Source organism: Siniperca chuatsi, linkage group LG11, assembly GCF_020085105.1.
Source record: "Siniperca chuatsi isolate FFG_IHB_CAS linkage group LG11, ASM2008510v1, whole genome shotgun sequence".
NCBI classification, from domain to species: domain Eukaryota; kingdom Metazoa; phylum Chordata; class Actinopteri; order Centrarchiformes; family Sinipercidae; genus Siniperca; species Siniperca chuatsi.
In genome coordinates this window covers 11,633,183-11,657,843 of record NC_058052.1, presented here as the reverse complement: position 1 = coordinate 11,657,843, position 24,661 = coordinate 11,633,183, and the positions used below count along the sequence as shown (strand labels likewise).

At 39.5% G+C, this 24,661-nt stretch overlaps 2 protein-coding genes across 4 annotated transcripts; both read right to left on the bottom strand.

Moving 5' to 3' along the window:
• Nucleotides 1–540: 540 nt before the first annotated feature.
• On the bottom strand, nucleotides 541–15,888 carry mertka (c-mer proto-oncogene tyrosine kinase a). The gene is made up of 19 exons (XM_044212991.1): nucleotides 15,644–15,888; nucleotides 14,262–14,577; nucleotides 14,073–14,173; nucleotides 13,810–13,980; nucleotides 9,512–9,598; nucleotides 9,280–9,395; nucleotides 9,010–9,199; nucleotides 8,140–8,288; nucleotides 6,164–6,299; nucleotides 4,940–5,090; nucleotides 4,286–4,374; nucleotides 4,076–4,171; nucleotides 3,856–3,936; nucleotides 3,669–3,761; nucleotides 3,434–3,552; nucleotides 3,214–3,323; nucleotides 2,928–3,087; nucleotides 2,110–2,246; nucleotides 541–1,356 (listed from the first exon to the last, which is right to left on the bottom strand). Exons 1-19 carry the CDS (start codon nucleotides 15,726–15,728, stop codon nucleotides 903–905), a joined length of 2,841 nt encoding a protein of 946 aa, XP_044068926.1. The 5' UTR covers nucleotides 15,729–15,888; the 3' UTR covers nucleotides 541–902.
• Nucleotides 15,889–16,215: 327 nt separating this feature from the next.
• lhcgr (luteinizing hormone/choriogonadotropin receptor) lies at nucleotides 16,216–23,326 on the bottom strand. 3 transcript variants are annotated; one of them, XM_044212992.1, is made up of 11 exons: nucleotides 22,953–23,326; nucleotides 20,825–20,896; nucleotides 20,511–20,585; nucleotides 20,344–20,418; nucleotides 19,994–20,068; nucleotides 19,820–19,897; nucleotides 19,634–19,702; nucleotides 19,458–19,532; nucleotides 18,997–19,182; nucleotides 18,617–18,685; nucleotides 16,216–18,276 (listed from the first exon to the last, which is right to left on the bottom strand). In XM_044212992.1, the coding sequence occupies exons 1-11, from the start codon at nucleotides 23,123–23,125 to the stop codon at nucleotides 17,055–17,057; spliced, it is 2,169 nt and encodes a 722-aa protein (XP_044068927.1). In that variant the 5' UTR covers nucleotides 23,126–23,326; the 3' UTR covers nucleotides 16,216–17,054. The 3 variants fall into 3 exon arrangements, with proteins under 3 accessions (XP_044068927.1, XP_044068929.1, XP_044068928.1); XM_044212994.1 differs by having other exon boundaries at nucleotides 20,821–20,896; nucleotides 22,953–23,001; XM_044212993.1 differs by lacking the exons at nucleotides 20,344–20,418; nucleotides 20,511–20,585.
• Between the last annotated feature and the right edge of the window lie 1,335 nt (nucleotides 23,327–24,661).

The following is a 24,661-nucleotide window of genomic DNA, read 5'->3' as shown; positions in this document are numbered from 1 at the left end:
TATTGCATACCTGTGCATATATAGATTTATTGTATGGTTATTATTCTCAATACTGATCCATGCAATTCCAATGAAGCACCTTGCCACAGCAATACATGACAATTTCCAGCATCTCCTATGCTTGCACTAACCATGTACAGCATTTTACCAGGCACTATTATTGAATATATTTAGAGCATGGTCCTAGTTTTTAGTACAGTCTCTAGCTAGGATTTTAGTTATGTTTTGTTATTTTATTTATCTGCCTTGGTGTGTCCATATTTGTTTTGCTGTTGATGTGACTTGGCTGCTTACTTTTCAGAATAAGATTATGCATCAATGCTGAAAAGGACCAGTCTATAGAATGAGTACTTTTGCTTGTGATACTTAGTAGACCTGATTTTATATTTATACTTACACTTAAATATTTTAGTGCAGTTCTTTTTATAACATATTTTCCCCATTGTTGGAGATGCTATTTTTTACTTTTACTAAATTTACTTTTATAAGGATCATTTTGATTTACATGATAGTATAAATACTGTCACCAATGTGAGGGAATCTGTGAATCTCATTTTAATTTATCATGTATTTTTACAGTATATAAGATCACTTTATAAATGTTCTGTACATTTCTATATATTTACATCGAAACACAATTCATTCAATACAGTAAACAATTTCACAGTTCAGTGTATCTTAAGCTTATGGAACATGTGCATGAACATGTTAGATGTTGAGACACCATTCCTAACACTGACATGTAGGCTGGCCATGTAAAGCAAAAACTGCTTGTATAACAATACTACAGAGTCCACATCAGGAAATGTCAAGGTGCTCCCAGTGCAATGAGGCATAATGTTTAGTACTAATCAACCATGGTGACAGTTTTATTACAGTTTGGATCTGCTGGGTACCAATCTTTACAGCAGGAAAGAAGTGTCACTCGAGCTGTGATTCATTGCTGTCACATCAGTAACCATGTCTCCATTTGCTTGACTTAAAGCATCACTTGACAAAAGAGGAGTGTCCACTTCAGGAGATGTCAGGGAAAGATCAGAGGAGATGACCACCACATAACGATCATCATTCTCATCCTCCTCATCCTCCAGGCTCCCATGAATGTCCACAGTAACTACTGAATTTTCTGCTGCCTGATGGCTGCAGGAAGGTGAAGAGTGGAACAAAGGATGTTCTGCACCAAGTGTTTCTCCATCAGGGTCCTCATCAGGAAAGCTGGTGTTAATATAGATGATATCGGCCTTGCTGAAAGACTCTGGAAGCTTTTCTGTGAGCTTTTCCAACATTTCTCGCAGTTGGAGAAAGAAGGGTCGGTCCAGCGGATCGGCCCTCCAGCAGCTGTACATGATCTCATACCTAGATGTAGGTAAATAAAGGAAATAATTCATTTAATAATATCTTGTTACTTTTTTTTTTATAAGAGCCTTGTTTGGGAATGCAGCTAACACAACTGGAGACATTATTTTCAGAATCAGAATCAGAAATACTTTATTGATCCCCGAGGAGAAACTCTTTTCGTTACAGCTGCTCACTATCACGTCAATGCACACTTGAGAATAGAAGGAATAGAAGTACTAAGCAAATCAAAATATAATACGCTATAATTCAGTATTATCTCAACTTTACAGATTTACTTATTTAGTTGTATGTTCAGTTTGTATTTTCACTGCAGATGGTGAGCAAATCAGTGCAGTTTTTTTTAGACTAATGCTGTTTGCTGGACTGGATGTAAGCCAAAATAAGGAGAACTGAAAAAAAGCATTTACTGTACATCAGTACATCAAGTGCAAAACAACTTCTAGGTGCTCAAGTTGAGCATATAGTGTGCAGTAAAGTTTGCTGCAACACAGAGGAAAAAATGGACTACATATCAGCGGGTTGTATAGTGGAACCGAAGCTCTGATACATGCAAGTGACAAAGAATTTCAGGGTTTTTAAAGAGTCTGTGAAAAGCTTGCATTAGATTTTTTAAAATTATAAATATATATGCAAGGTTTAGACAAACCAGGTTCCGTTCTACTTTCATAGTCTATCTTGACTCTGATATGCTTACCTCCAACACAATCAAACCCAAATTCAACATGTGTGTCAAGAGGAGACAATACTCACAGCTCATCCAAACAGTCTGCTGGCTGCTTCAGTCTGTGTCCTTCAAGAAGGTAGTCATAAATTTCATGGTTCTGGATGCCGGGGTACGGCGTCGCGCCTCGTGAAGCAATCTCCCACATGGTAACGCCAAATGCCCACTGCATGACGCAGAATATTATAATATACATCAGATGACATTTCATCATGTGAAAAACTTAAAATGTGCCGACTTGAAAGTGTGCTAAAAATTATTTCAAAAGGATCTACATTTGTATTTGTAGTCCACTAGAAAATTGTATGAATGTATTCAGCCTCTTTTCATTTCCAGATTTCATTTCCAGATTTCATTTCCAAATTTCATTTCCAAATTTCATTTCCAAATTTCATTTTTATGTGGCAGTATGGGGGATAAACATATCTGTTCCCCATTCAGCTGCATGGATTCTGCCGTTTTGCCAACAACTCAACTTTTGTTTTTCATCTGACACTAAAATTAAATTTGAATCTACAATGTACTACTTTTCTCCTAAAATTGCAAAAGCAGGGAAACATTGAAAAAGAAAGTAACAATCCCCCAAATTACCACGCACTGATAAATGATGCGAGAAAGGCTGAGCAATTAGTAGATTCAGCTGACTGCTCTGTGTAGATCTCAGACAAATGGTTTTGAAAGTCATTCGTATACAACAGACAGTAATGAGCGAAAGAGAGGGTCTAGATGAGGGGTCAGTTCTTCTTTCAGTGACAGTCCAGTATATAGCAGTGTACTTTTTGTCTGACACTTTAACATATTTGCATACAATGACCAAAGACTGACAGGAGCAGATGGATGTACTTACCACATCACTCTTTACAGTAAAAACTCTGTCTGCCAGACTCTCTACTGCAATCCACTTTACAGGCATTTTGGCTATTCTGCCCTGCCTGTAATAATCTCCACTGTAGATCTTCTTAGATAACCCAAAGTCTGCTACACACACTGTCATGTCATCACGCAGCCTGTAAGACAAAAAAAAACAACAGAAAAAGCTAATCAGATAAACCTCCTAAAGTAGCAAAATGAGCTTTACAAGTTTCGCCTTTAATCTTAAAATGACTGTAAAAATGTTCGTATTTACAACGTACATGCAGTTACGAGCCGCCAGGTCACGATGCAGAAAGTTACGACCACTGAGATACTCCATACCCAAAGCAATGTCAACCATGAACTTCAGGAGTGTCTGAGTGGGCAAGAACTGTGTAAAAAAGACACAATAACAGTTATAACTTAATATTGTTTAGTCTAATAATAATAATATATTATATAATATACTGTATGTATTTCAGTGTTTGGCTGAAGTCTTACCACTGAACTCTCTTCCAGACGTGAGCGTAGCAAGAAGCTATGTAGATCTCCATATTTCATGAATGGCAGGATGACCATGGGTTTGGGAAAATGTCCTGAGCCTACTTCCAAGCACACACCTAAAGAAGACAAGGCAATACATACAAATAATATAAGGATGTGCAAATGAAAATGGACCAGGGAACAGAGTAGAGGGATTCTACAATACTTTGAAGAGGTAACGCATTACTCCTACCGAGCAGTGTGATGACATTAGGATGGTTGAAATCTTTCATGCAGCCCGCCTCATTCAGGAACTCTTCAATCTCCCTTTGAGAGAAGCTATCCACTGTTGGAAGAAAGAGAGAAAAATATCTGCCATTTCTACTTGTTTTATAGTTTATACGTGATCAAAGGATGTCTTTTAGTAATATAAAACTCACATTTCATTGTCTTCACAGCAACTTTTTCTGATGTTCCGTCTGGTTGTCTTAAATGTCCCTCCACCACGGAGCCAAATTCACCTAATTAAGTTAAACCAAATCATAAATACTTCATACTCTGCACAGCATGCGTTATTATCTGTATTAATCTACATATAATCATGTGGATATGAATGTTTCCTATGCTTACACATTTCCCAAAATGAAACAGTTCACTCACCCTCTCCAAGAACCTTCCCTATGGAGAGCAAGCTCCTCATGATCATCACGTCCTGAAGTTTGGCCTGGAGTTCATCACTAACACCAAGGTTCCCAACTGCAGACAGGAGCCACTCAAGTTATTGTGTATTTAAAAATGTGCCATCAGCAGGACAACATAAATGTCTACTACATAAATGTTAATTTTCCATAGTAATATACAAGAACATACGTGTTACTTCTATTCCTGATCGATTGTAGGATCTCTGGGGTTTGTACTGTACAATAGGCTGCAGCTTTTCTCCACCTCCAAACACCTGCCTGTAGGGGGAGAAAAAACAGGGATACTGAACAGAGAGCTAATCCTCTTGCTCACCTCATTACAGCTGGTTATCATACGCACAGGCTGAGAGTGAGGAAGCCCATTGAGTTGTGTGTCCCCCCGACATTTGGGGTGAGATACTGTTTTCCTATCTGAGCAGCAGCCTGTGACACATTCCTATCCATATCCTGAGTGGCAAGACTGAGTCACAGACTGCATAATAATGAATTCCAGATTATTAACAGCTGGTTGTTGTCCATCTCTCCAGCTGCACAGTTATTACTGACCTGCAGACAATGGTGATTAAGAGGAAGCAAAGGCCGTTTATTAACTCTTCTATAGTGTACCGCTAAAGAAAGATTATTCAACACCACTGGGAGCCAATACAAAATGAACTACACCATCAAATCTTTTAAATCACAGTAAACACAAACCATGCAGAGAAATGGGTCACAAACACAGTGATTTGTAGCAATTTCAAAGATAAGACAATCATGCTTGGAGCAAGGTTGGTAATTAAATCAATGCTGTGTTTGCACAGAAGGGGAAAGATTGTCAGCATACCCAAACCAAGAGTCAGAAGTCCTGTTGTGTACACAGATAGTCCCCCAGAGGACAAGCAGCAGAAGACAGAAGCCACACACCACACCCAGCACAACATAGATAGAGTCTGGAACGCCGGTGTCAGGGCTGGACGATGGGGACACGACTGATTCTGAAATAGGAAGAAGAAATTATAAGTATGATCAAAGTTTAGAAAACAACATTCAACAAATGGGATATCCAAAATCCAATACTCAGGATGAGTTATCTGAATTATATTGTCATAGCTAATGGGATATTTCAGCATTATAGCAATGTCAGCTCATGTTAGTATATTTTTCCCCCAAAATTAAGATTATAGCAACATGTCCATAGATAAATTGTTTTAATGTCAATCAATAAGGTCATGTAATTGATCCCAGTGTGTAACTGTCAGTAAACTTCATTCTTTTGTATTTTCTGCCCGTTTATTATTAATCCATTTAGTGAGGCAGGATATTAAATGAATCAATGTGTTTAAGTTTCCCCAATTATGAAAACAATTAATAGCTTCCAAACTGTATTTTTGAAAATGTCCAAGATAATCCTGCCTTATTAGGTTGTGGCCATTCTAGCTTAAACAAAGACTCAAGACTAAACTTGAACAAGATTCTACAGCCTACTTTGGTCGCGCCCCAGGTGCTGCCTGTAGTCAGGCATAGTGTTGCTTTGAGCTACATGCTAACATCTGCTTGTTAACATGCTCACAATGACAACACTAGAATTTTGATGTTTGCCATGTTCACCATCTTAGTTTAGCGTGATAGCATGCTAACATTTGCTAATTAGCACTTAACACAAAGTGCAGCTGAGGCTGATGGGAATGCCATTAGTTTTGCTGGTATTTGGTCATAAACCAAAGTATTGGACAAGTTGAAATTTTGACATGAAGGCACTAGATGAAAGGTCAGGGAATCAAAGTTATTACAATTTATTCTCAGGGGAACATGAATGTGTGTACCAAATTTAATGGCAATCCATCCAATAGTTGTTGAGCTCTCAGTCTGGACCAAAGTAGTTGACTGACCGATCGACATTGCCATCCCTAGAGCCACGCCGCTAGTACTGTAATGTAATGGGTACTGTATCTATTCATAGGGCAGTAATGTTATTCTAATATGGTACAATACATCAGCTGAACTATGTTGGCCAGATTATAAAGTTAACAGTTTCCAGATGACGAGATAAATTAATAGAGCTGCTTACTGTTCTCTGGCACAAACAGCCAGACTCGTGGGCTGACCATGCCGCTCCCTGCCTGCGTGCATGCAGCCACCTCCACACTGTAGGTTGAGTTGAATTCCTTCACAGCTACAAAGGCCATGGTGTTGTTAATGTGGATCTAAAATAACACATAACAACAGAGATCATTTAAATTTGTGTCTCGTATCATAATTAGATTTCTAAAAGAGAAAGAGAAAGTTCAACCTGTTAGAAGAACATAGGCAGAGTTTTAATGGTACAGTAAGATAAGTCATTAAACTGAAAGAGAAGCAGATTTCCAAGGCCATGAAAAGAGACAATATTTGGGGGACTTTCTGGTGGAACAGCATGCTAAGGAACATCTTGTACATTTGTGTCTCAAATTCAGCTCTGCAACATTGCTGCACGTAATGTCCTTTCTCTCACTATGTCTCCTTCTCCATTCTTTCACCTTTCCACTTAATGCACTACAACAAACAAGAAATGCAATTAAAAAGTCCCTTAAAGCTGCTTATGCAGTTACTTAGAATATGAAATCTTTTTTGGAAAATCCCAGGGAACTGTATGCTGGGTATTACTGTATATAATGAAACTCCGTATGAAAAAGGGAAGGAGACTAACTTTCTGGATAAGCTCATGTGCTGCACTGGGGGGGGGGACATGTGACAGACACAGCTCTGTATTTCACAACACCCCACCATAGCATCTGGGGTTCCTCTCCTTTGCAAATGTGCTGACAGTCGGACTGGGAACACTGAACCCATGATTAATGGTCTATTATGTCTGTGGCACCAAACAGAGAGGCAACATGTAGTTAAATGTTCTTACAACAGCAAATCTTCAACACGACGATGGCACCACAACTTCTACCATGAAACACACAAAACTGTGAAGTAGTAGTAACAAATCACTCCTCTACTTTAAAGATAATTGGTTTATTCTAACTATTTATGTCACGATAAAGCAGCTGAGTCTGAGGATTAAACAAGTTGCATTTGTGCACATTGCCAGTCACTGCTACTATTACAAAGCCTTTGTGTGTAATGACATCAGCAACTGACTGGACAACGCATAAGGATATTTGGGCCTATGGTACATATCCCGTTGTATTCATATTCCAGTCACACTGTGTTGACTCAAGACCATATGCTGAACAAAGAGAAAAACACTGAATACCAGTTTTCACACCATCAGCTTCCTTTAACTATGACACAGACAGGAAGGACGGGAAACACATATTGTACTAGAGAGCACTAATGCAGTAACAGAAGCTTGATGATGCACAAACAGCATCATGGAATAATGCACCGGACATTTGGTGTATACAAAAAGAGTCTGTTATTTTTACAATAAACTGTGCTATTTAAAAAGAAACACAAAAAAAAAATACTTTCCCTGCCTTGTTGATTCTTGCGGAATGGAAAAACTGTTGTTCATAGATAATAGGGAAGCTGACCTCTGGTTCAGTAGGCAGGACAAAGAGAGGATCAAATATTCCCAATACACAAGACTCATTCTTTTCATATTTGTCATACATAAGTCATTGTTATCAGACATTTTCAAAAAACATCAGCTCTTAGACAACACTATGAACATGAGTATGAACAATAGCGTAACTATTGTTCATATTACTTAATATACAATACACAGTTCCCATACTGGATTCAGATTGCCTTCACACGCACAAGGGATTCACAAGAATCAATTCAACATGGGGTGGCTTTTATTGTGAGGTAATCACAGGAAAGGCAATGTATTTGTCACTGCTGTTTGGAGTAGTATTGACCAGCACTTTCTGTTACCCCGATAACAATGGGTGTTGTCAAATCACCCAGGATTGAAATCAGTGATTACAACTTTAAATCTGTATATGTATTTCTTTTCTTTCCCTTTTTTCTAATTTAGATTTTGTTTAATAATATAAGTTATCGTGACTGCTAGACAAATGAGGAAAAACTCGTAATAAAAACATTATTCACCTTGTCCACTTCTGTGCCATGTCTGACAATAACATCATAACCACGCAGGATGCCATTTATCTTATCGTCTGGGGGAGGTTTCCAACTGATCACCAGCGACGACTCGTTGTACAGATGTACGGTGACATTTCGGGGATAAACTGATGGCACTGAGAATGTGACAAGAAATGGGACAGAGGGAATAAATGCATCATCAAGAGTAGTAACAAAATCAAGAGACTTCATATAAAATGCCAACCTATAAAACAAGAATGGAAAAGAGAGAGTAAGGCTGCCCCTCCATTGAAATTTTGATTACAGTTTGGTATGTGGTCACTTCCTGGCATGGCGTATCAAATCTTTCAACTAAAATATCCCCTGTGGTAGATTTGGGAAGGAAATTGAAAGCAGCTCCACCCAGTAAGAACGTTGTGTTTTTTCAGTGAGACCACTCCTATTTCCTATGTGACCCTTCAGGAAAACAACAGAGTTTTAGTGGATACGACATTTTTCTGAAGGGGACTTGCTGTGAGCATAGCAGGTAGTTGTGCAAGTTCCGTAAATTCCAGTTATTACTTGCTGCTACTGCAAGGAGGATTACATTAAGCACATTTTGGATGGGAAAGTAATAGGCTAATTACATAGTGCTACGTTCCTGAAACCTAAACAGGAATCTGCGATGATGAGAAAGAGGCAGGAGCATACCACAGAGGTTCTTCCTATAAATAAATACACAAGGTGGTTTTTAAGGCAAATACTTCTGAATTCAAACAACCAGAAACATGTGTATGTGCTGGGATGGATTTCATTAGATTTTGGATAATTTCCACTTGTATCTGCTGCAATTACACCAAATTCAACCTGCAAATAGTTCCTTAAGTACTCACACACCTCCCTCTGTGGTGTTGGTCTGGATCCACATGGTGACAGGAGAGGCTCCCACCTCATTGCTGCAGGAAACAGTCATGTTGTACCATGTCATAGCCTGCAGCCCGGGGACTTCGCACTGGAAAGGCGGCACTGTGACGTTGATAAACCTGGTGGTCGTCACCTCCCCTTTCCTCCGACTCATCTCTTTAACCTTAGACGGAACAGAGAGCACGTGAGGATCGATCTGAAAACATTAGGCGACAGCGCTGTTTGTGCAGACGTGGTGCTTACCCTGATGTGGCATGTAGTTAGTGGAGAGAAACCATCAAATCCAGGGCTCCAGCTCAACATCAACTTATTGGACTGCCTCTCCATCACAGCAACATTAGACACAGGACTGGGAAGCACTAGAAAAACACCATAAAAACCCTCATTAACTCCCTAACATGGTGGAATATTGTCAGCTAGCAGAGCATGAAAACCTCTTGGAATGTCTAACAGCCCCCAAAAGACCCAGTTTTACCTTTGATGTTGATATTCGCTTCTCTGGAGGTGGAGACACCCTTTGGGTTGTAAGCTTCACAGCTGAACTGAGTGTACTTGTCCACACCTGCAATTGACACATTGGAGAGGACAATGTAGCACTGTATGAATTCAAAACAATCAATCCTCAAGGTCAAGATAGTGCTGAATATTTTGAAAAACTGACCTCAACTCAGGCAGTATTTTAATTAAATTCTGGGGGGGGGGGACTAAAGTACAAGCCAGCCAGACACATTCTCATCAGGTTCTAGTTTTGGACAAACTAACTGATTTCCCTCTGTGTCAAAAGGTGAATCTGGGGGAAAAGTGCCATGTCAGCCTCAATGGAGAAGCGAGACTGAAATTGATACAAAAAAAAAAACACATTTGGGGATGACATTATTATACCTCAAAAGTTCACACAGCAGTGTCTCATGCAGTAAGCTCAAATTGAGCCTCTCCAGTGTGATGTACTGTGGTAACAATCCTTTTGCTGGGTCTCTTTTCCTGGACACACAATTCCCGTCTATCAACAGTCACAGATCTGCCCAGTTAGAATAGGACTGGGACAGCTGCTAAATAATGTCCCTTTTGTGCTCTGTTTTCCAGTGTCTCTATCTCGGAAACCTTTTCACAAAGCTAATCACAGAACAGCCTGTGAGAGATGACTGGAACCAAACTTGGGATATTTTGTTTACATTCTGCAGAATATCACAAGCTCATAAGTTTGCCTTCCTCTGCTCGGGAGCACCAGGGTAAAGAGTTCTTCACTTTTCGCACAAACACTGGCTACAATACGTTTGTTTGCACAAACATACCTAAAATAGGTCAGATTGAATTATTCATGTAAGTTACATTCACCTGAAAAAACAAAAAAACAAAATAAACTCTGGATCAGAAGGATCAAAATTGCACAATAAAACTGATGTTTAAGTTCTGAGAGGAAATGTGCAAATACAGCTGTGCAAATGCACATGCCTCATTTCAAACTGTATGGCAAACACATGTTTGGGGTAAAGTGGGCACTGAGCAGGTTTGACGGTCGTGCCAAATGAAACTGGTCATTCTTATATAATTTTACCTAAGTGCAAAGTGACCACAGGAAAAAAAACAAGTTAGTAAATGTCGCAACATCATTGGCAGCATTACTGTAAAGTGATATTCCCAAAATCTATCTTTTGAGTCTTAAAAATTCAGCCCCTGTCAGATTGAAACATTGCTGCATATATAGTTTGTTCTTCTCCAAGTACACCAGCAGCATAATCCACTTCTCTGCTGTCTATACATATGATGAGTATGTTCCAAACTCTCATAACCACATTAAGTATGGCTAAGATGGCTACTTCTAACAGAGCTTCAAGGATTGTGACAGAGCAACATGGAAGCACGTGTTTGCATGTATTTAGAAGTATTTTAGTAAAACAATGAAAATACTGCGCTAATATATGACAACAGAGAAGTGGATTATGGTGCAGGAGTGGTTTCATAAATTGATCCTCTGCCCAATATCTACAGTAGAGTATCAATTAAAGGTCAAAGACCTGTCTCAAGCTCATGGCTCATTAAAAGACACAGATTATTTTTAAGTCATATATTTTTTGGAAAAAGGAAATTAATAGAGTTCAAGCACTTGCACTTCTGATTTCATTGTACTTGGCAAGTAAATCAAAACAAAAAACACTGTAGAAATAATGGATGGCTTGGCCACTCAAATGGAAACATGAAATTACGGAGGGAAGCGTTCCAGCTTACTGAGCTGCCTGAGATTTCTGTGTTATTGTTCATTTTTATATTCGGGCAGCAAACATAGCCGAACTACGCCGTCATGGTTACAACTAAGCCTACGACTTTTCATTCTTTATTACTGTGTACCACATTTGGTTCATCAGTTTTCTTTGTGTTTTCAAAGCTGAAGTGCCAAACCTGTGTCCACCTTATAACAAAAGCACTCTAATAATATCGTGGGATCCAAGCTTTAGTGGAAAAAGGGGCCCTAGACTCATAGTATGCAGAAGAGTGGGTTTACACTGTTTTGTTGTGCCAATATTTGGTCCTGCACAGAGCTCTGGTTGCCTGCAGCCTGCCAGCCTCTGTGTCCAGCCCCTCCCTGCTGGGTAGTGGGCCGTCCTGTGAATAAGGTCTTTGTCCCCGGAGCCAACCCCCGAACAGACTCCCTGTGCAGCCCCCCATCCCCTTTCCGCCCAGGCCCTTGCACATGCTGGACCAAAGCACAGCTCTGAACCTTTAACCCCTCAGCTTCGGGCTATGTCACTCATTGGCTATAGCAAGAGTGCTTAGCCTGCGGCAAGCTGAAAATGAAGGGTTAGAGCATACAGAGTAGGAAGGTTATGCTTCTAATAACAAATGTTTGCTTTCAAGAAGAAGGCAGCTCAGGTCATAAAGGGAGAGTCCACATTGAAAAGACATTTTGGCAACAATTCTAGTTTTTCTAAATTTAATGCTATATAATTTCAAGAAAATTCCATGTTCATCTTAGACTATAATCTGAAAATAAAACTCAAACCTGAACTGATCTTCTTACAACTAGTCTTGACTTTTATATTCAGTGTATTCATGAAATCAAGTTTACTTTGTTACTTTGATGTTATCTTTAATGTAGAGCTGAAATGGTTAGTTGATTAGTCGATTGACAGTCAATTAATCTGCAACAATTTTGATAATCGATTACAAGTCATTTTTTAGACAAAAATGCCAAAAATGCACTGGTTTCAGCTTCCCAAATGTGAATATTTATTGCTTTTCTTATTCTTCTATGTTATTAAACTACATACCTTTGGGTTTTGGACTGTTGGTCAAACAGTCAGTCAGTCAAGTAATTAATATACCAATGTAAACTTGGGCTTTGTGAAATTGTGGGCATTACTATTTTCTGACATTTTATGGAACAAACAATGAAAATAATCGTTAGTTGCCCCACTATTTTAAAGCAACGGTTTGAAATGTTGGTAAATACCCTTATTTGCTTTCTTGCCCGAAAGTCAGATGAGAAGATTGCTTCTGTTGAACATAATGCTACAGCTAGCAGCCAGTTAGCTTAGCTTAGCATAAAGCCTGGAAACAGGGGAAAATGGCTAGCCTAGCTGTGTTCAAAGGTAACAAAATCCACCAACCAGTACCTTTAAAAAGGTCACTAATTAACACGTTATTTGGTTAATATGTACAAAAAATGAAGTGCAAAAACAATAGTTCTACATTTTAGGGGTGGTTACGTGCCAGACTATTTCTTGACTGTGACCGGTAACTTCCTGGAGTCTTCCTGGCCTGGTTACCTGGCAAATTTTGTTACCTTTGGGCAGAGCCAGGCTAGCTGTTTCTCCCACTTTCTAGTCTTTATACTAGGCAAAGCTAACCAGCAGCTGGCTGATACAGACATATTTTTCCTACAGGTATAAGAGTGATATTAATCTTCTCATCTAACTCTTGTGAAGAAAGTGAACAAGTGCATTTCCCAAAATGTCAAACTATCGCTTTAAATCAGAATGCACTGCTTAGTTATTCCCTCACGTGTCACATTGGTTTCAGTGTACAGCTAGCAGAGCTGTGTTACAAAAAGCACTGACCATGCGTGACTGACCGGCTGTTAACCGTTCAGCAGTACAGCAGGAGGCCCCAGTGACACTGACCGTGGTGATAAATCTCATTGCAGTAAGCAGAGTAGAGATGCTGAGGCAGCAGAGACGAGGCAAAATAGAAACCACCAACAAGGTGATGCTAGCTGTGTAAGACCCACTCCACACTTGTCTCCATTATCAGAGAGCCACATGTCCCTTTATCCTACCTAATTGAAACTAAGTCTTTGGTTTAATCTGTAGCGTGTGTGTTACTTCTAGTGTACTACTTTTACAACTTTTTATACAAGCCAGAAGTTACTTTAGTCATTCAGAAAAAACAAACAGAGCTTGATCAAAAAGCACTTTGAATGATTTGACGCAAATGAAACAGACTTTTAAATTAATCAAAGAAAGTCTTGTTCAAGAATGACACTATTAGTGTGATAAACCAAGAAGCACATCTTCAGCTTCTTTCTGTCTGATTCGAGGTGTCATTCAGAGTTATGATGAGTCAGATTCTGATCATTCATTGGACCATTATGTAAGGAGAACAGCAAGAAATTACACTTCTCTTTAGAGGTTTTCACCATCTCAACAGGAACAGGCAACAAGAGGGAAGGAGTATAGCTGTTTTTTTAAGTAGATCACTGTGAAACACATTCTGTGTATGTGTGAGGAAGAGAGAGAGACAGATGAAGAAAACAGGACTGTGTGGTTGGTGTCTCACCTGACACATTGTGGCTGCTGGGAGAGTTATAAAAGTCGCTAGCAGGTAATCCATCACGGAGCCAGCGGATTTGAACGGGGTCCGGAGGGCCTACCGCCTCACATGACAGGGTGAAAGGTGTGTTTCTTGTTATGTTCATGTCCTCTGGTTGATGGATAAATGTCGGTAGACCTACAGACCAATTAAAGATGTGTCAAAGTGTTACGAAAAAAAATGTGGACGTCCCAAGTAGTACCCAATGATGGCATCGTGTTGAAACTCACCTTCCACCTCGATGATGATTGGCTGAGACTCTACCATTCTGGTGTTGATACTCAGTCTGCAGCGATACTCCCCAGCATCTGCTCGCTGCACGTGGTTAATGCTGTAATACAGTACATGAGGACACATGTCAATCTGCGTGATCAGCCTCTCACATCTCACATCATTTTTCCCCTCCATGTGTTACATACCTGACAGTGGAGAGGAGAGTTGTGACCCCGTCTGTGATGGTCTGGAGCTCGTTGATCACCACCTGTATGTTTCCTGCCAGGTCCTGGCCGTTCTTCACCCAGACGATGGTGGGCTCCAGCCTGGCATCGGGGATGTCAATGGAGCAGTTGAATTTAGCCTCATGGCCCTCTGACAGCTGGATGGTGCCTATGGTGGGCTTGAAGTGCAGCCGTCTGAGCTGATCTGGGTTCAGATAAACCCATGAAACACGGCCCGGTATCACAAGAGGCTCAGAGGTCCTGGTGGTATGGTGGAACTGGCTCCTAGAGTGCTGAGCTGTTAACAGAGGTAGATGTTAGGTTATGTTATACTGACTGATGTAACAAAAGCAGCATACTGAATGAAAAATATGGTTTCTGCTTTATGCAAAAGAACGTCTTTATTCATGTTGAGCTTTGAAGCAAAATGTTCTACATGCAAGAGGTCTGAGATAATAATCATCAAAGATGTGTTTACATCCAAAATGTTCACAAAACCTCCATACAGTAGCATTAAAAGATCATGAATGTGTGACAGTTATATTCATAATCGATTTATCTGTAAATTATTTTTTCAAATAATTGATTAATCATTATAATCGTTATAAAATGTCAGAAAATAGTTAAAAATTCCCGTCACAATTATTCAGAGCCCAAGGTGACGTCTTCAAAGTGCTTCTTTTGTTCAACTAACAGCTCAAAACTTAATAATATTATAATTAAAATGAAGTAAAACAGAGAAAAGCAGCAAATCCTGGCATTTAAGAAACTTAAACCAATGAATTTTTGGACTAACTTGTGCTTAAAAAATGACTTAAACGATTAATTGATTTTCCAAATAGCTGGCAATTAATTGTATGTGACCGACTGATCGTTTCAGCATTAATCACTTTTGATTGTAAAAAATACAATTTTGATTTAACTTTATAAATCTAATTATTTTTCTAAAAAAGCACGAAGTGTGAAATTAGGCCACAAAGACAGTTTTACTGAATGTTTTCATGAACTGTGGATCTTTCCCATAACGGGTATTTTGAAGTATTTTTAAACTGTCTCCATTCGTAAGCCACATTTTTTTTACTATCATTAAAAATAAGCTACAGCAAGACACACGTTTAGTGCCATGAACCGCATTCAGGAATCTGCCTTATTTTTTTTAGGATGTGTTAAGGACTTTCTGTAAGTCTATACAGAAATCCTTTAAGCTTTCCAGCGGCGGATGTAAAGCTATTTAAATGAGTGTTTAAATCTCGTCCAGCTGCAGTCTATCATGCAGATAGGAGAACTGCTGCCTGCTGTACATTAGACTGAGTTAAGCCTGGAAGGGTAAAATTAGTAAACCTCCAAGGAAATGAACAACTCACCGCTGACCGGACTCCCCACAATAATGGCTATGGTCGTTGTAGAGAGAAAAACTCCAAACCAGCGTGGAGTCGACTTCTTTGCCATGACCAAGTCTGAGCTCTTCGCTGCTGCTTTCTGTCCCGCAACAGTCTGGAAACGTCCACGTTTTTATTCTAAGCGGACCGGACACTATAACCCCCGATAATAACCAACATCACCCGCTACTGTGGCTTCAGCACAGCTTGTGTCAAGAGTTGTTGACCCAAGATCAGATTCAGCGAGAGGAGAGTTTACTTTTCCCGACGTCACAGGAGGGATTCCATGAAGGCGGGACTGAGTGTGGATAAATACACCGAAATACTGGAAACAGCCGAAACACAGCAGAAAAACAACAGATAAATGGAGCTGCAGACACTCAACAAAACTCTTGGAATTTTACAAAAGTTTATATATTTTTTATCCTTCTATTTTTCCTATTATCTATTTTTTCTTATTCTCTTTTTTTGAGACAGAAAAACATTATCTTACAAACATTACCTTAATATTTTATAATACGCTTTATGTACATGTATGTAGCCTAACAACACATGGACTATTACGGTAGGTGATCTCTTTTATTTTCAATTACACAATCTCAAAAACCCTTTAAGAAAAACAAAACCCCCAGTGGTGTAGTTAAGTTGTCTTCCCAACTACTCCACCACGTGGTCAACCATAACTAGCCTACTAAGCTTTCCATATTAACCATGGCTGTAGATATTCTTCATTTAAACACATTTAGCCAACCTCAGAATAAAACAAACAACTTATTTTCCATAAATTAATAACAGGATTGAGATTAATTGACAGAGGCAACCATGGTTTGGTTTTCATTGCAACCACTGATAACCATTTGGAGATGAAGGTAGGATGAAGGTGATCCCTCAGAGAGGATTTCTATTTGACTAAACAATCTCACCACAAGGTCCATTTATTAGCTGTTTTGGAGCTTTCACTGGTATCACACAATCAGTAGATGAGCTGTGTCCAGAATTGTCAACTATCCATTTTTTGGAGCACTTTATGGTCTTCTTGTCCATTTAGCTCACCCATTTAAATGTTGAGGTTGAAAGTTCATTCTTGAGAGTAGCAGTGACAAAACAATGAGGGTCCATCAAGGTCTGTTTAGTAGCTGTTCTGGAGCCATTTTGACATTTGATAAGCAAGAAAACTACAGGTTGGACTAATACCATGAATGATGGCTCCATTCCATTCAGGTTTACCAGTTCCATGGCTCACTGGTGACTTAATTGAACAGAGCCATCATCAATGTTAGTAGTTATACTTGTACTTTTCCTGTTATGACCAGTCAACATGTCTCCTACGAAAAAGGCCTATTCAGTGGGTTGAACTGATAGGAAAAGCCATTTTTTGTTTTGCATCTCTTTTTTTTCAGGTGAGCTCTCCCTCCTCTTTCAGGTGATGGCTCTGCCGTGGCATGGCAGCCAGCCTCACTCCTGTGCAGGATCCTTTATTATTGGACCCCAAATTGCTCTTGATTGCATTTTCACAGCAGTAGGCCTTCATGCGATAAACGCTGGCCTTGTTTTTACAGCAGCCCATGGCACTCATGAGCTGATACACGTCCTTTCTGAAAGCCTTGGTGAAGATAGCGTAGAGGAAGGGATTGGCACAGGAATTGATAGGGAAGAAGAGGACCAGCAGAATCTTGGAGTTAGTAACTGTGATGAGGGGAACCTTGAATGCAGCAGAGATGGCAAAGAAGGAGATGGGCGCCATGCAGAGGAAATCGGTGAAGATGAGCACAGCCATGCGCTTTGCAATTTTGGTGTCAGCACTTCTTCTGGGGAGCTCGGGGTTCTTTACAGCCAGATAGATCAGCACATAACAAACACACACAACAATGAAGGCGCCCACATTGGAGAGCAGGATAAATATGATGAAGGCCTGAGCCAGAGGAGTCTCTATGTCCATGGGTAAGCACATGCTGACTTTGGCGTAACTGCTCACACCAACCAGGGGCAGCATCCCCATCCCCAGACAGATGAGCCAACCAGCTGCCATTATACTTGCTGCCTGTGTAAGTACCAGATGGCGCTCTATCTGCAGAGCGTTGGTGATGGTGTGCCAGCGCTCCAGGGTGATGGTGGAAAGTGTGTAGACTGACAGCTCCGCACCGAACACAGACAGGAAGCCCGCAGCACTACAGCCAGGCCCTGTCTGCCATTCAATAGCATGCTGACTGTAGTGACCTTGTGTGCGCAAGTCTACTGTAGCGATCATCAGAAGGTAGATCCCAATGCAGAGGTCTGCAAAAGCCAGGTGGCACATGAGGAAGCGAGGCACCGTCAGCTTGTTCCGGCTGGTAAAGGAGACCAGGAGCACTGTCAGGTTACCTGTGATGGCCAGTATATTGATAAACCAAATAGCCACTCTGAGAAAACTGAAACCTGCAATGTCCTCACAGGGATTGAAAGCATCTGCTTCAGGTGTGCAAACCAAAGTTGGCCGGGTCTGACATAAGTCTAGTTCTGGATAGTGGAAATTCAAATCTCCAAAGCCTTCATCGTCCACAGACAGATCAGCGGCTGAAAAAAATGGCATATCCATAACTAGAGTCGTATCTGCTGAGCCTCCAATCACATGCTGAACCCTGTTTTCAAAGAAGAAAAGGGAGAGGAGATTGTTGTTGTTAGTTCATCTTAAACTGAAGAATTCAGAATAAAGAGCTGATAAGATCAGTAACACAGGCATCTGTAAAGTAAACTAAAGACAAACTGTTTCCAGCAGACAGATCTTTTTTGTAAGTCAATGCACTCAAGGCTTAAACAACATGACCGACAGATTGGCATGTCAGTTGGAATCAAATATGGGCAGTTTCGGTGCTTCCAATACAACTTTTCATTAAAGCATTAAGGCTGCACAGAGTTTAATTTAACCATTACAGAAGCAGATTATTAAAAAAAAAACAGGAAAACATAACAATGTTTTACCTTGCTGATGGGTCACTCTCATCACAATATGTAGAGCCATTATTCCATGCAGGATTGATGGGAAAGTCCCTGGAGAAAAAGAAGGAAATCATGTAAAGACTGCTTGAATATTTAACATTGGCTGACACATATCAGGCACACAAACACATCTGTGAAATACTATTACTTATATTGTACATTGTGCTTATATTGTAGTCCAGTATTGTTTGTTTTATACTGTAATAAGCAAGTTGGTAAGATCTCTGAATAAGATGCCCTTGGTGTACTTAACTACTAGAGTAGTGAGTGAAAACTGGAAGAGCAGTGGAGCAGATCTTACTGAGATAATCCATGAACAAAACGATCCTTGATTGACGTGTAAAATGCACAGTGTAAGTCACCTGTGGGTGTTCCAGCTCAGCAGTGCACAACAGTGACTGTTGTAGGTGAGATGGGCCTCTCGCAGGCTCCACAGTCCCTGCAGAGGAGGCAGACTCTTCAAGGCATATGCTGACTGAGCTAACAAAACCAGAACTGACTCCAGTCCCTGCAGTGGTAACTTCGTGAGAGCTGTCGCAGACACGTCCCTGTGAAATGACACAGACAACAATATGACTGCATGGGGGTGTAAAGGCCTCTTTGTGACCATCGTGCTGGTTGTACACTGCCTTAGAGCATAACGTCTATCAAAATCAGCCTTTCTTCCACCTAGCCTTCAGTCAGCTGAGCTGCATACGTTTGCAAGTATGTCAGCAGTAACATATAACCCACTGTTACAAACATCTTCCTCCTCTCCCAAGCAAAGTTAAGCATATAAATTTAGCATTAAGTGACTTTCAGGAGGTTTAAAAATACCACTCACAAGACTCCAGGGCCTGTGGCTCCTTTGAACGCATCTCTGTGGATCACTCTGAGGTTTCGATTATTCTTTAATACCCTGAAATGATAAAGTACCGTAATGAAGCAAAAGCTTAACGCTATGAGAACAGAAACTCAACTTACATCATTCAGTTAGAAAAAGGAAATGTGGGAAATTACAGCTTATCTATCTTTGTCCTGTTGAAGGCATGGCCATGTATTTCTCTGATGCCGTTGTTGTACAGGTTCCTGCAATCAGTCACAAGCTTGTTATGATTAAAGGTGAGAAATTACTATCTTGCTGACTAACATTTATTTCCAACTGACAGTGTAAAGCGATTAAAAGGAATTTCTTGCATCACTCACGCTGTAACGTATTCTTGTGTCATTCCAATGAAAGCATTTGGAGGTATTTCCAGTAGATACAGGTTGTCACAGATATCCCTGCAATAGCATGACAGTTCATAGCAATGTGTTTATGGTGATGTGCTTTTTAGTTTTATTTGTCATGACTAAAACGTTGGCAGCATATGTACTTACAAGATAAACTCTGATTCGAGAGAATTGATAGATGTAACGTCAGGAAAAACTGTTATCCCAGTGTTTGAAATGCTCCTGTTAATGCAAAGGAAAACTCATGTCATTTGGTGATATGTTTTGGAATTTAAACCAAATTTAAATTAATTGCTTCTTAGCAGTATTTAATGCAGTGAAAAAGTTATTACTTGGTATCAGTATAAGTGCATATAAGTTAGTATGTGTCTGATTTGATCTGGTTATTGCTCAAGTATATGGGATCTGAAAACAAACAGAGTTCTGTCTAATATGCATCTTTAAATTTTAAACTAACATACATATAAATTTAAATTGTATATTTTGAGTTGTCTCACAAGTAATGTAGTTTGGGAAGGTTGTTAAATGTCCTTCTGCCAATGTGCATCAGACTCCTTGTGTTCTGGATTGAGCTGCAAAGCGATATAAAACATCAGTTGAAACTCTGCTGCTTTACAGTGACCATTACTTTTATTGATTCATCTAATCATAGAAAAAAACTTACATTTCAGAGAGGTTGAGAAGGTTATTAAACGCTAATGTCTCAATGGTTTCCAGGGTTACACTCTGAGCAATCTCACTGAGTACAGAGCAGAAACAAAACACTTAAGTTCATCCTAAGAACATGTACCTTTACATGTTGCACTGAAAGACAAGACAGATTGCTATTTGGTGTGCAGTCAGTGTCTTCAAACACTGACTTATTTTTGTGAAGGGGTCATTTTACGTGATAATATGCATAGCCCTATTTTTACTCTATTCTATGGTATAAACTAACTTGCAGATTATTTAAATCAGAGGAGAAAAATGAATACCTACATCCTCTGGACTCCTTTCAAACCCTCAAAAGAATGGCTTGAAATCGTGTGCAAAGACAAGTCATAGAGAAACCTGAAAAAAAGAATGAAAGAAGAAAGAAAGAAGAGGCACATTTCATATTACAATATCTGATTATCAAAGTCATCTTAAGTAATCTTAAAGCACCATGACAAAAGGTAAGTATTCTTATACCACAGGGTTTAAATATACTGCATAGAGATTATTTTTGGAGGATATTTTAATGCTGAAACCATAGCTAGTGTACGTGTTAAAAAAGTGTCAGCAAAGCGCACTATATTCATTTTGAAATAAACTGTATAACATCCTGGTTAAGATTCAGCCTATCCAGCCACACTGATCATTTGTCTCTTCGTGGACATATACAGTGGCATTTACAGGTACATTTTTCATCCAACCAATCATCAACCGTTTCACTTGATCACCTCCTACTCCAGACTCCAACTGTTACAAGTTCAGTTAATATGATAAACAAAGGAAAACACTTAAAAATTATTAATTAATTTCTTAATTTGGCAAAACACAAAGTAGTGTGTGTGTGTAGGGGTGCTGGTGTCATTTGATACATGCATGAAGCTGCTGGCCTTGGATACTTATCAGGAGAGACTCAAGGTTGTGTGATTTACCAGAGGAGAGGTCAAAATTCGACCTTCGGGGCTTGAGACGGTCAGGTGAACTCTAAAACTGCTCTCTGATGCCCAAAAAACCCTAAAGACTGAGAGGATGCACTGTGTACTTGACTGTGTGAGATCAACTTGACATTTTCTTCACAGGTAATTAAGTTGCACACATGTAGGGCCCTCTGCTTTCCAATAATAGAGCGTAATGTGCTGTGGTACTTTTGCTAAATGAGGTTAAGCATAAAATAGGAAATGTAAACATTACTTGGATGCTGGTGTCCTTCAGTCTGCAATATAGGTCTATCCATTTTTTAATTTTTTAATGTTATTCAAATTATTAAGAATTTACAAGGAGGCGTACAGGCACAGATATGAAAAGTAAGCACAAAGCTAGCAGTTGGCACTGGCCAAACAACTTTCAAAAAAGAAAACTATAACACAACTGAGTGTTGTTATAGTAGGCCTATACAAACATTTATACTGACAGAGTAGCATTTGTTTTTAGCACCATTGATGTTGAATTGATAAAAATTAAAGAGCTCTCATGGTTATGGTTTGGGGGAAAAAACTAAACCACAACTAAATAAATAATGTCGCAACACTAGGTGGAATTTGTTGGCTGGAGTCCCCAGTGTGTTGGCAGCAAAGAAAGTTGCATGTTGGACTAAATTTAGACTGCATAAATTAGGGCTTCCCAAGTGTGTGTATGTATAGAAACTCCAAACAGACTGATTAGATTTCTGTTGACTATAACTGTAAAACCTCTTGTCAATGGGGTGATATCATGACACCTCCAACAAAACAGGTATCCTGCCTTTGTACTAATGAATGGGGGTGATCAAAGGCTACACTTGAGATTCAATCAAAACTGACACCAGGATTTGCTTTATAGGTGGCAGACTCCCCTTGGAGTTATCATTACTGAGCCTACACAGTGCCACTTGATAAACATCTTGCTTTTAAACTTGGAGGAAGTGCTTGGAAAATTTTCCCACAAACTAACCAAGTACACTCAGGGCTTGTTAAAGTAATGTATGGCAGAGTGTTTTGACTCCCAAATAACTGGCAGGACAGAAGCGAGGGCAAAAGCGAACACATCACAGCAAATTCTTGAAATATGAAAAAGTAATAGAAATATGTAACAGTCACTTTAGCAGCCCTGCATTTAACTTAAATCTAAGCACATTTCAACATGTAACCAAGCGAGTGCGTTTCAGGTGGATCATCGCTCCATGCGTAAATACGCACGGAATAGACTTGATAACTGCTTTATTGAGTAAGTTGCATAGATAGACATTAATTTTGATATTATTCTAACAATTACATCTTTTATAATTATACTGCCAAATGCAATAACAAACACAGTTATCAGTCGAGATTGACCACTCTTCAGTTAATTGCTTCAGTCACCGTAAATGTATCGTATCATGCACTCACTACCTTGCAGTCTTTACCAGATTCGAAAATGAATCTCAGTAGTGTGAACTTACAGTCTTTTATCTCTGTGGTCCATCATCAGAGCTGACCCTTGTGTCACATTGTTGCATCTGATTGTGTTGGAGAAACAGCGGCAGATCCTCGGGCAGACGAAACCCGAAGCGCATTTGCATCCATAGAAATATAAAACAGATAGGAAAAAGAGCACTGGCAGTGACATCCACATTGTTGTGCTGTCTGGAAAACGTCCGAACACACAGATGCCGGGATGTCCGCTGAATGCTGCGCATTTAGATATCTGGCCCTTCCTTAAAGTCTCTTTTACTGAAGCTGCAGCAGATCGTCATCCTTTACCCACGCAGAGGGGAACCTCAGCCACCTGACAAGAACTTCTTATCAAGTGGCTCGTGTGTCGCAAAGAGTCGGCTGAGCTTCATGTTATAAAAGCAGTCAGTTACACCTGACCAGTAAAGTCAGACGTTGTAAACAGCTGGGTTTTTTGTCATTTGAATATAACTAGTATGTTACAGTAAGGAAAGTTTAAACATTACATACATACATTTTATACATTTATACATTAAAGTCCTATTAAATCAGTCTTAAATCACAGAGTTACAGCTCGGAGTGAAGAGAATTTATACATTTCCATGGAGCACATCTGCTTGTAAACACTTTGGATCAATTGAACACCCTCATCCCTACTTGAACTTGTCATGTTGACAATAGTTAAATGTGCATTAGTACCTTAATGGGACAGTTTACCTTTGCAGAAATTATTAAGAGGTTTACCAAAACTTGACTGATCTTAAGGTGAGTGAAACCGGAATAATGCCCCAGTCCCCCATCTCCTTGTAATGTGAGGGACCATTGAGCCACTAAATGTAAATAGATGCACTTTTATAGCACTTTTATCCAAAGCAAAAAGAGCAATTTGGGGTTCAGTGTCTTGCCTAAGGACACTTCCACATGTGGACAAGAGGAGCTTCAATTTTACTAGAGAGACACTGGTTTTTCAAGGTATTCAAGGACCCATCATTCACATTATGTTAATTGTATGCACAGATTACGGAATGGTTAAAATATGTTTCTCCCTTAGTGGCCGATGCATACACCAGTCCAGTATGAACATATGAAGGAGAAGAATCAGCACATAGAAAAAATGGAGCTGTACTTCTGAGAGACTGTAGATGCTAAAGATCTTGCAAATTCTATTCTATTGGCTGCTTGAGATTTAAATGTTGAATAAATACAACATCCAAGGGCATAATATTTGCATGTTCCATGCATGTTGGTATTTAAGTTTGATTTCAGTATTGCTATTACTGTATCTCTTGAAACACCAAGGCTACATTAATGTTTTCCTTGACAACTTAAGCCTAAATATTTAGATTTTAGCTTCCACTTTTCATAAGCATTGATTTTTATGAAGGTATACTAACTCAAGAAGAATGTCTACCATAGCGAACAGCTCCAAAGGCAACAGATAAGGTGACTGCAGACTCCAGGATGTTTAATATACACTATGCATATTCATTATAAGAGTGAGAAGGATAATCTCACTGTTGTGTCTGAGAATGGAAGTTTTCCATATTGCTTATTTATTTACACATGTTGTTTCACATTTTCTTATGAATCCACCAGCTGTAAGATGATGCTTAATTGCTTAGTTTTAGTCTGATGTATGTCTGTGATAGTTGTTTGTGTCTGCATATACACAGCAAACTTTTTAAGGCTGATATGATTTGTGATTTCGAAATGTAGC